The 12,570-nt window shown below is 30.3% G+C and overlaps 1 protein-coding gene across 1 annotated transcript in view; it reads right to left on the bottom strand.

Annotated features, from left to right (window-relative positions):
- The window catches only part of LOC106056933 (dynein axonemal heavy chain 6-like), a 65,109-nt gene that overhangs the window by 3,237 nt on the left and 49,302 nt on the right, over positions 1 to 12,570 (bottom strand). Inside the window, exons 75-87 of the mRNA XM_056022876.1 lie at positions 12,201 to 12,367; positions 11,341 to 11,452; positions 10,661 to 10,939; positions 9,962 to 10,189; positions 8,315 to 8,525; positions 8,065 to 8,170; positions 7,297 to 7,524; positions 5,800 to 5,997; positions 5,438 to 5,631; positions 3,775 to 3,959; positions 3,228 to 3,439; positions 2,090 to 2,309; positions 116 to 258 (exon numbers count right to left, since the gene is read on the bottom strand). Of these exons, the coding sequence (XP_055878851.1) occupies positions 116 to 258; positions 2,090 to 2,309; positions 3,228 to 3,439; positions 3,775 to 3,959; positions 5,438 to 5,631; positions 5,800 to 5,997; positions 7,297 to 7,524; positions 8,065 to 8,170; positions 8,315 to 8,525; positions 9,962 to 10,189; positions 10,661 to 10,939; positions 11,341 to 11,452; positions 12,201 to 12,367 (2,483 nt within the window). The remainder of the gene's footprint in view (positions 1 to 115; positions 259 to 2,089; positions 2,310 to 3,227; positions 3,440 to 3,774; positions 3,960 to 5,437; positions 5,632 to 5,799; positions 5,998 to 7,296; positions 7,525 to 8,064; positions 8,171 to 8,314; positions 8,526 to 9,961; positions 10,190 to 10,660; positions 10,940 to 11,340; positions 11,453 to 12,200; positions 12,368 to 12,570) is intronic.

Genomic DNA, 12,570 nt, shown 5'->3' with positions numbered 1-12,570 from the left:
TTCTGGTTAACTGACTTAATACTTCACAGGATTTCTATTTTATGACTGACTTTACTGCAAAAGAGCTTACAGATGAGCAGCAAAAAGTTGATTAAATGAAGAAGAAATGACTCACCACAAGCATTAACTCTTTGTCACTAGAAGTCATGGAATTATCTTCCTCTGCCAAATATTTTAAAATTTCAAATCCAAATGAAAGTGAGTCCACTGAAATTCCCAGTTTGCGGGCATGATTCTGAAGAATTGCAGTTAAAAACCCTAAAATAAGGAAAAAAAAATGTAAGTTTAAAATATAAGTGAAAAATACATACAAATAAAATGTTTCTTGTTTGCTGCATCTATTTCTGAAGGAAGATAAGACCAAAAAAAAAATTTTTAAAAGTTAAAACTTCATTATACATTCAAAGACAAGTTACAAAAGGTTCAATGGCTGCAATGCTACATCATTCAAATACCTAGACTAATAGACCACATTGCATAGCCCAACAGACCACATTGCATAGCCCAACAGACTACATAGCCCAACAGACCACATTGCATAGCCCAACAGACTACATAGCCCAACAGACCAAATTGCATAGCCCAACAGACCACATTACCTAGCCCACATTATTAAGAAAACTGAATAGATTTTTAAAATTAAAAAAAATTCCATTAGGTCATTACTTTAATATTTTACCATCACAGAGAAGAAAAACACCAATCATAAAAAAACAGACACAAGAACTCTTTTGTTTCCCTGACTATTATGTAGTAGTAAATAAAATTCAACTTTCTGATGTAATGTCTGATTGAAAAATATTTTATTTGCTATCATAATAACTGTTTATGTGTAATGCACAAATTGTTAGATAAATTTCCTCTAAGATAATAAACATCTTATTATTTAGAAATGAAGTAATATTTATTATGTGGCAATGACAGAGTTGAAATTCATTAGAGTGAAACAAAATTAATTGTAATCCCTTTACCAGTTGTCAATCAAAATGAGATGGAACTAGGAATAACCTTTGCTTCTTAAATGTCTTGATCTTATTAGATCTCACTGCTATTGGGTGGGTGAATACTTAATACCAATGTTTCTCTATGGTGTGGATCTTCGTAACCTACAGAAACAATTTAACTTACAATCAAGTACACCTTCTGCTGGACTGACAATGGTGATCCATTATTGAGACTTGAGACATAAAGTAATGGGTTGTATTAAATAAAGCCTTGACAACTGCTTAGAAGAGCATTAAGTGGTCAGCTATTATTATGGCTATATAACTTCCTCAAAAACCATTGGCTATAGAAACATAGATATTTTACTCTTATCTTATATAATACAGACATTACTTAAAAAAAGAAGATGATTACGTCCTACGCGTCATGCATTTAGTCTTGCATATTAACCAATGACTTAAATTCTGCCATGTCACTGGTTTTACTGGCTAGCTCAGGCAACCCATTCCATGCTCTAATAGCACTAGGGAAGAAGGAGTATTTGTACAAATTTGTCCTAGCATATGGTATGAGGAATGTGCCTTTATCTTTGTGTCTTTCAGAGTATTTTATTAAATTTTGTTTTTGTATTTGAAGATTATGGTTCAGTGTTTTATGTATAATTGCTACTTTACTTTTGAGTCTTCTGTCCTGAAGGCTTTCTAAATTTAGTGATTTTACTAATGGTGTTACTCTAGTCAAATGTGAATATTCATTTGTTATGAATCTTACTGCTCTATTATGTACTCCTTAAATCTTAAGGTCTCAAAAATTGTTTCTTTGCCTTGGCAAGGCTGAGTGTTAAATATTAAGTCAATTGAAAAGACTTTTGATATCCTCCAACAAAACTAGACACTTAGTGAAGAAAATAATTTAGAGAAAAAACTTTGAGAGAAAATAATTGGAATTGAAACATTAATACCTTTAAAGAATAAATTAATTAAAAACAACAACTTGAATAAGAATCATCCACATAAGTTGAATAAAAAAAATCAGTAAACAAATCTATAAGGTTTTATAGACTATGTCAGAAGATCAAACTCAAAATTCTTCAAGTCACTTTAAGTTTTATTTGTCAAAGTTTTTAAGATGTTTAAATACATACCTTGAGGGAAAAAAAATGCAGACAGCCAGAAATAATTAGGCTCAGTTACAGCAGGGACTTCTACCTCCACTGAAGTATCTTTGGCACTGCGAATAGTTTGCTTGAATTTCTTTTCAATAGTAGATGACAATAATTTGGCCCAGCCAGCAAAAAATAAAACTCTCTTGTGCAAGTCTGTCACCCATGATGACAAAGATTTAGCAGACTCATAGGCAGCATTCTAAAAAAGCAGTGTAAGAAAGGAATTATAAATGTCTGAAATATTTTGTGTAACTCACTGTTCTTAAAGAAACTTTTAGTCACTTATTTGTAGATCATACACAAATAAAAACCAACAAAATACACAATAATTAAGTTTTAGAACAGTGATCTTGTGATACCTAGTAGGAAAATAAGAGAACAGGAAAAGTTTATTTTCTTGATTTCAGAATTTTCTGGAACTAAATAAAAAAATTGGCTAACTACAGAAATATGGAAATGGGAACTCTACTTATTGGAAGATATCTGACAATAAAACAATTGTATTCCTTTAATAGAAAGATGAGGGGAAATAGGTGCTGTATAAGCATATGTTTAAAAATTGATACAAAATAAATAGGCAGCATTAAAACTTTACAGTAAGAAAAAAAACACATATAAATTCAGTAAACAAGAGATCCAAAACTAGAGATCCATATTTCTCCATTATAATCACCCAACTTAAGCCTAACTAGAACAAATATAACCACTGAACTTTTGCCTAAACTAACAAATCATAATCACCCAATTTTAGCCAAGCATAATCAGTCAACTTTAGCCTAACTAAAACAAACATAATCAGTCAGGTTTAGCTTAACTAGAACAAACATAATCAGCCAACTTTATCCTGACTAGAAAAAACATAATCACCCAACTTTAGCCTAACATAATCACCCAACTTTAGCCTAACTAGAAGAAACACAATCACCCAACTTTAGCCTAACTAGAACAAACATAATCACCCAACTTTAGCCTAACATAATCACCCAACTTTAGCCTAACTAGAAGAAACACAATCACCCAACTTTAGCCTAACTAGAACAAACACAATCACCCAACTTTAGCATAATTAAATATATCAATGTAAATTTAAACATATTAAAAAACAGCTTCCACTTACTTTCCATTGGGATGGTATGCGCTGTGTTAGGAGAGCATCATAGGCATCTTCTAATTGTTCTGACATCACAATCTCTCCTTTGATGGCTAGTGTCAGCTGGGTCAAAGATATTTGAATGACAGACAGCAAGTGGTTAAAGCGATCAATTTCTTGTCTCAGAATAGTTAGTAAAGCTGAATTACCTGCCAGCTTGGCTGTCAAAGACTCTAGAACTAGACAAATAAGAAACATGTTACAATCAAGAAACTGAGTATGAAAATACACAAAATCATACAGATCTATTTGAATTAGCAGGAAAGCCTATTACATAACTATTTGTAAAAGATAAAAAATAGTGCAAAGTTTCAATTCAGTAAATAAATTGCTCAACTGAATACATTTTAATGCTTGAAAAATTTAGAATAGGTAACTAGGGATTAAATCTTGTTAGCAAAAAAGAAAGGAAATCGAAGGGAAAAAAAGTATTGTTTCGTATATAATATAATAAAAATTAATAGATTTTTTCTTGATCATAATTTTTTCCTCTAAATAGTAGATATGTACAAACTTTTAAATTTCTCCTTATCTAATCCTTTGGTGTCCACATCTCTCTGTAGAATAGATATAAGTGACCTTTGTGGCTCCATCAATACTGAGTTGGGTGTCCTAGATGTGTCTTCTATACAGAGAGGGAGACGTTGACTTATTTCCTCAGCTAAGTCTAAGACGGCTGTATCATTACTTTTTTGTGAGCTACAGCAGCACAACAAATACACAAACATTAAACACATTATTATAAAAAAAAAACTACAAACATTAAACACATTATTATAAAACAAAACTGTCATAAACAATTGACTCTTGATAGTCCAATATGATTATTTAGCCCAGGGATTGTCAGATTAACCAAAATTTCAGATTACATAGCAGTACTTTAAAGAATGTAGCTGTATATGTCAGATTACATAACTGTTCTTCAAAGAATGTAACTGTATTTGTTAAGAAAATTCTAATTATGACGCTATAAGATATTCTCTTGGGTTTTCAAGGATGTAAAATAAACAAGAGATGAAACAGAAACATTTATTGATCTAAAATATACCAATCATATGATTTCAGCTTTCACATACTTTACTAAATGACAAGTGAAGGGTACCGAAATTCTAAAAATGTACATCACACAGTATGCATTAATTCCATGAATTCGTGTTGGGACAGTGTTTGTAAATGTTTGTTGTTGTAAAATGTTTTACATGTTTCGGATGTTCCTTCAGAGTTGAAGATAGTTTACTTTCTAGTCCAAACCTCCTGCAGGACGACGGGGATAAGAGCGGGCAGGATTTGAACCCTCAACCATCAAATGACAGTCCAGCGCGCAAACCGCATGACCAGGCAGCCATCCGAGTGTTGGATTACTGTGTGGGTATATTAAATGTCAGATTACTGATTGTGTAGGATTATTAAGTGTCGGACTATCAAGAGACAATTGTAAAATATCTTAAATTTTCATTGTCTGTGCAAAAACAACTTCAAGTTAATGACTAGAGTTGTTTTTTTTTAATTGGCTTGTTTACCAATTTAATCTATGGAATATATCATAGTGGAAATGCAACACATAGACAGAACTCTTTCTCACACACATGCATTCTTACATTCATGTACAAAAAAAGACAAATGGCTATCAATTTATTTGTTTCATTATTTTCTTCACATCCACACTAAATGACCTAGTTAAGCTGCTTATTTCCCCTTTTTTATGGAAAAGTGTGAAGAAAACAAAATGGTTTGAAAAATTAATATACATATATAATATTTATATTAGCATTTACACACTAGCTACTATTTCCAGTTTTAAAAAGTCATTCTTTGTAAAGGCAAGACAAGTTAAACGCATAATTTCCCATGTTGGCCATATACACTGTATATTGACACAGTTTTAAAAATTGAAAATACAAAAATGTTACCAGTTAAGATTATTGTATTTTGTTCTGAATGAGGCATGAAAAGTTCTTATAAATTAAGTAAAAAACTGCTGGTAATTTGAGTCACATTATTCCATATTAGTAGTCTACCATAAATACTACATTCTCTTGCAATCCTAGCTATTGGGTTAATAATAATGGTATATGCTTTCTTAATAGTTTATAAACTAGATAAATTATGTTTAAGTTTAATATCAGTCGCGTAGTTGAAAAATAAATTGTTTTCAATCATTTTCTAAATTCACTAACCCAGTTATAGAAGTTGCTCTACGAGGCTGAACACTAATGATAGTCTTTATAATACTGTTGGCCTGAAATTCTTTGCAAGATTTCTCAGCATTGTCAGTCATTCCAAATAAATCTGGCCTGTCATAACTGGGTAGCTCTTCAATAAAGGAAAAAACAGAGGCAAACTTGGTATCCTCTGGCATGGGATGGTACATCTGTTGAAATTTCAAGCAAAAAAAAAAATCAAAACAATGGTGTGAAATAAAAATATTTATAGAAAATATACTCGTTACATTGTTATTTGAACAAATGAAATAAAATATAAGAATGAAATTTGAACAAATTAGAACAAGCAATGATATAGTTATAAATAAGAGACATACATTGGCAGAGTCATAGCTGTATCCAGGTAGGAAGAGAGATCTATTGTAGAATTTATTGAGAAGGTAGATAAGACACCTCCTGTCCCAGTCATCAGTTACACGTCCACCATAGGTAACTTCCCCTGTCAGATAGTTCAGAGCAGCCCAAGGAATATCATCTTGCTCCTCTAACAACATTTGAAGCTTTAATATAGACACCTAAATAATAAGAAATGGTCAAAGAAACAAACAATTATTGGTTGAATAGATAAACATTTTTTTTCATTAAAAGTACTACACACTATAACCATAGTATGTCTTCAAGTATGTCTGCTGGGCATCCTAAAAAATATGTATTAAGGTTAAGAAACATTGTATTAGATTAACATAAATGGCTAGATTTAATACTTTGTTTTAATTAGCCATTATTTAATTAATTTTCAAGCTTAAAATATCACATTATTTTTCTGGTGACCAGTCATTTCATTCCCGGTCATTTCATCCCCAATACAAAAATTTTTTCTTAGTCATTGTGTAATTGTGTTGCTAAGACTTAGCCTTTAAGCCCTTGTTTCAATTAATATATAAATATGTTTATTTAGAATACTTTTGGATATTTTAGACATGTTATTATAGTGTTTATAGTGTTCCCCCTAAACTCGTCGTACTTGTTGAGAAATACAAGAATATATTTCAATAAGTAGATATATTGTAATGCAGAGTTTGTATTTGCTTATATTGTTTCTATTTGACGTAATAATGTTAATATTATCCTACACATATAGTGTGATGTAATGATCAAAGGCCAAGGTGTGGTGGAAGTAGGGAAAATCTTTTGAGAGTTAGAAGTATGATTTGAATAATTATGATCACACCGCTCTGCGCTCATAATTTAAGTCCAAGGTGGAAATCTTTGAGAGATGAGAACGATTAGAATACTTATGATCTTGCCACTGATAACTTATCTCCTGAAGGCCATCTTTCAGTTTTTGGCAATTGTTCTTTCTTAAATATGAGCGTGTCATTTCAAACCCTGATATAACTTTTTATTTATTCTTATAAACGCTGACTTCAAGAAATACTGGCCAAGAAATTGCAAATGATGTACAGCAATATGAATCAAAGAATCATCTTCTGTACCTACTATCAATAGCCTATCTTATTGATTTTAATTAACATGCAAAAACAATTTTTACATTAGCTCTATATCTATAAATGTTGAATTTTTAAAATTTTTTATAACATTATATTCTATTCTTATTTTTTAATGTGTAATTCTTTTTGTTATGTAAATAAAAATAAATCTATGAAATATTGTTAAATTCATAATTTTTACAATTATTATTTGATTGATTAGCGGATGAAATGACAAGGGGATAAAGTAACCGGGGATGAAGTGACCGAGGATGAAATAACCGGGGATGAAATGATCGGGAACCATTTTTCTGATGATTAATTTATAAAATGAATTGGTTTATAACATTTTCTTTATATGGCATTGTTTAAAAAAAAACTTACCTCTAAGTCAGAGTCATTAAATTCATATGGTATGTTCCATCCCAAAGTACCATATTTTTTTCTCTCATGTATGACGCTGTTGAAGAGACAAAGCCCAAACAGAAGTGGGCGCCAAGCCAACTTGGTTGACCCTTTGTCATACATATTTTCGGATACAACTCCAGCACCTGAGCTTCCAAACGTTCGAAGAAGATTGGCCTTAAGTCCTTGAGGGGCTTCCACTGTCATCTTCAAAAAACAATAACATTAAGAAATTTATTTTAAGCAATTAAATTTATTTTATGACCAAGAACTATTAACTGAAAAACAAATCAACTATGAAATGTATCTTGTACAAGTTATGAAATTCAACTACCATTTTTAAAATGCAAATATGGTATACTAAAATTGGGAGGAAGTAAGAGAATTAAAATTCTACAAAAAGCAATTATATTACAAAATTAAGCTAAAATTTTAAAAAATTATTATGGCTTAGTTGTAGTAAAAAATAGATTATATTTTATATTTATTTTCAATAGCAATAGTAAAAGCAGCTGATTAGAGTTCACACTCTACACCTGTCTGCTGAGAGAAATTGTTCTCAGCAGTCAAAGGATGCACTGATCTCCGATTCCCTAATAGACTTTTTCCAAAGTAAAAAAAAAGCAGATTAAAGTGCTGTCCACCAAATCATACATTTAAACTGTTGGCAATGAATTGTATTGGTATCAATAAGAAAAAAACTTATTTCAGAACAAAAATATTTTAAATTCAATGCAAAAACTTTACCTTAAGTCCATATTGTAGAATAGATACTGGAAATGATGGATCTGGTCGAGAACTTAACCAAAGTCTAAACTGAGGATCAAGATTTTCATCATTTCCCTGGTTGAATCTAATGAAATGAAATAATAAATTTAAATAAAGGTTCAATCTGAAGTGTATCTGTTTTGGTGTGACATGAGTGCAAGAAAAGTGAGTAATCTGAATGGGAACATTTTTTTTATATGCTTCAAGATAATGTCTAAAAGTTTTCCACCTTTCAACTATTGATTGAAGTCTGGGCATCCATGAAGCAGCCAAGTGACAGTTCTGCAAGAATACCCATCTTCCTTTCAGAATCTGGGCTTTAGAGATAAGCTCCTCAGCCTTTGGTCCTTGACCTCTGCCAAGGGAGATCATATCAAGATGAAGAATGCTTCCTCGAAGTTCTTTGGCAAATCTGAGTAGCTGGGAGGATGGATCACATCCTGCAGTTGCATTTAAAAAAATAATTTCATATCCCATTAAAAATAATGCAAAAATATTTTAATAAATTTACATATATTTACATTTGGTGTGTCTGTAAATTTTTATTTTATATTTTATCTATTGCAAACCATGAAAATCTAATTTGTATCTAATTTCAGATTGAACTTCTACATCAATCCTCCCAGAAGTAGCTTAACCACAAATATGATAAATATTTTTCAGAAGTGTGAAAAAGAGTCATCATTTCTAATGTATATATATGCAAGCCTTATTACATTATTACATATGCAAATGTTATTTTCTCACAGAGATACCTATTTAAAACAATAGAAGTTTTGATTTATAAAAATAATACAATTACATTAGGATGTGTTGGTTTTCATTCTCTAAGGATAAAAATTCAGGACAACATAAATTTATTTCTTATGTTAAACAATATTGATCACTAAAAATGTTTATAATAAAGAAACAAAAAACTAAGCTATTCTTAAATTTGATATCATGCATTCAAATAAATGTGACAATTCTTTTTAAAGACTTGTAGAAATAAAAAAAAACTCTCCAAAAAATGTTAACAGGTAAATGTTATAATTTGTTATTAAAGTGACTGGTTTTAAGGCACAACAGAAAATTCTAGTACTACTTTATAGCTCTAAAGCATATAGTCAATCTATATAGTCTTACCTTCTCCTAGATAATTAATAAAGAAAAGATGTGGGGGTTAATATCAAAAACATTTCACATCTAAAAAATAAATAAATATTTTAAAGACAAGACAACACAAAGCACAATGGAAGCAAAAGTAATTCATTATCAATCAGCAAGAAGTTTGATGTGTTCAAGAATAAAATATTTAGAAAATTGAGTAAAACTGTTTTTATGAATAAGTTCTTAACATTCTAAAAGAGATGATGATTGGTCACATAAATAGACAATTTATAATAAATAATACTAACTCAATAATCAAAATGTGTTTAACTGTCATTGTCTGTGCAAAAAGAAAATCTATGTATTTCAATGTACAAGCTTTTTTTAAAACAATATATTTGTCCTTTAAATAAGCAAATAAAATAAACATTTAGCCAATTTTATTTTATTAAACAAATCAAAAGTAATTTAATGTTAATCAGAAGATTTGGTGCATTGCTTAGAAAAAAAAAGGTGCAAGTTACAACTCTAGTCCATGAGACCCTGCAAACATTAATGTACTTTTAACACTTCATATGTACACCACAACATAACACTTCATAAGAGGACTCTAGTTATCACAAGACAACATAATTTACTGCTGTGGGACAAGGACTTAAAGCTTTTGAGTATAATGATATTTATGTATCAATCACACAAGACTTTGACTTCAAAATTTCAAATATACTGATTAATATGTTCCAGCACAAGATTTCTTAGAGAAATACATGTGCAAAATAATACTTACCTGGAGATAGGATAAATATCATTGGGGACTTAGCCATGGACTCGTTGTACACATCCCGCAGGTCAAATGTACCAGTGGCTACATACGTAGATCCAAGCTGATCTTTGATAAACAGAGAGAGAGATGCTGGAAGAATGTCTAATCTCAAAGTCTTAATCAGAATCAAACACTGGAATTTGGTCAGTTTTTGCCATTCAAAAACAGTGCCAGGTTTTTCTAAAACAGAAAAAATAATAGAAAACAAAAGTAATAAAATTGATCAGCAAGTACTTATAAAATGTTGACTTAGTTAAGACATTTTCGAGTAAAAAAATAAAACATAAAGACATTTGGTTGAATTAAAACCAAAGATCACAATGAATGTATGAAGTAAACACACAAAAAACTAATATTATGCTCTTCTGAAGTGTGAAGTTTCATAGAAAAATGTAATGCAAATTTTAATGCCCTTTCACTATATCTCCTCAGCTGATACTATTTTGAGGCAGCAAATCACTGTACTCAATGACTGTTAAGTTTTAAAAAGTAGATTAGTACATGCATAATAAGAATAAAAAAGTAATTCTGCTTTTAATGTTGTCATATTTCCATGACTTATAAGAATGTTTTTGTTTATTGCTAAATGTAGTTTCTAATTATGATGCATAATTAGATTAACAGATGTATGTTTAAACTCAATACAGAGTCAAATCGTTTTACCGGAGACAAAAGGTTCTCTGACAAGCTCAAAGACATTCTCAGCATTTCTAAATAGCTCCCATTGTTGATCATTGTCTGTTAGACTCAAACACAGCTGACTAAAGTTTTCCAGTGTGGCTTCTAAAAATTGACACTGTCTCCATACAGACTCTGAGATCCAGCTGGGGATGATTTTTTTATATGCAGAGGTTGGTTTTAATTCTTTAGTATCTGCCTTTTCCTCTGTGTTCTCTCCTAAATCCAAGCTCTTACTCAAATCTGAGCTTTCTTTTTTATCCTCTAAAATGTATTGAAGCATGAAAAAAAAAGTTAATTTAAGATAAAATTGTTTGACAGAAGCTTATAAAAATCACTTATATACATTCAAGAAATAATCTTTATTTTCATTTATTGAAGGAAAATTAAAAAAAAAACACAGTTAATTCAATTAATCTGATCATATCAGAATGTAATTAATTTGGTCCTAATAACTGCAGTAAATCAATAAAATGTAATCAATGTAAAATAAAGTTTAAGAATATTTTGGATGAATAGACAAAAGTAACTAACTGATTTGCGAAAACAGAAATCAAATTGTTAAAACATTATCTTATAAAAAAAATTAAAATGATTCAATGAAAAATAAAGCTAACTTATATTTATTTTCTCATATTTATTTTAATTTGTTTTGTATAATTCACCTCTATCTTGACTTTTTAATGCTGCAGCAACATTGCCATGGAGAAATAAATACCATTCATTGTCTTGAATCCCTTCTATCCTCAGAGATGTATTCTCTGTTTTGGTGTTGGCCTGCAGATCAATAATTTTAGTTTTTAGTTAGAACAACACTAGCACACATTAATAAAAAAGCTCTTCTGTGAAGGAATGTTCAGATAACTATATCACTTTAAGAGCTGCCCTAAAGATTTATAGGAAGAGGGCATGAACATCTTTAATGTAACTGCCTAAGATATTACAGCAACTAGGCTTGAAACTGAGGTCATATACCTTGTACGACAAAAAAGCTAAGTAAACACTTTTAACTATTTATCCAGTTTCTATGGCTTCTAAGTTTTTATAGAAAAATTAATATCCATTATTTTCATTACTGTTTATTTAAAGCATTAGTTGGTCTTTGAAAATACTTTTAAGGAATGTTTTAATATTGAGATATGTAAATATGGAATGTTGAAGAAAATATAACATCACATATTAATGCTAACTAATACATGAGAGAGAAGATAAAATAGAAAGAAAGGCAAAAAAAAAATGAGTTGCAAAGTAAAAAAAGAAAGTTTTTTCTTCAAGTTTCAAAATAGTCAAAGAGGAGTTATTTTAAAGTCATGGTAATGACATTAAGAACATATACAAAACAAATTAATAGTTTTTGTTTGACATGTTTCTGAAGTTCCTTAAGAGTAACCCAAACCTTCTCCATGATGGAGGGGGCAGGGTTCAAACATGGAACCATCAAGATAACAACCCAGAGTGCATAACACCTACACTGCTAAGTTCTGAACTTAATGTTACTAGAATAGAAATACAGACATGTTCTTACCCTCATGATGCTAGAACACAGCATGAAAGAAAAGGTCAGCTGGTGGTTTGAGAATAGCCCAACAGATACAATTCTATAAATGTTGTAAGTAAGACGCTCTATCATGTTGGTCAAGTGTTCCATTAGAGAAGCCGAGCTGTCAGGATCACTCTGATCATCAAGATCACCTGAAAAAAAAAATATTATTCCTTAATCACTTTTCAAATACAAGTAAAAAACAGAAATGAAAAGTCTAGTAATTTAAATTGGAATTCCAGCAAGTGCAAACATTTTTTCAACCAACCATTTCCGAACAACATAAAGAACAAAATTCTCTTAACTCTGAACATTATTTTCAGTTAGGAATATCAAAATAAAGTTCAAAGTTTAA

The sequence above is a fragment of the Biomphalaria glabrata genome, chromosome 3 (assembly GCF_947242115.1).
Source record: "Biomphalaria glabrata chromosome 3, xgBioGlab47.1, whole genome shotgun sequence".
NCBI classification, from domain to species: Eukaryota; Metazoa; Mollusca; class Gastropoda; family Planorbidae; genus Biomphalaria; species Biomphalaria glabrata.
Note: the sequence above shows the minus strand (reverse complement) of the source record. Positions and strands in the feature narration are given on the sequence as shown.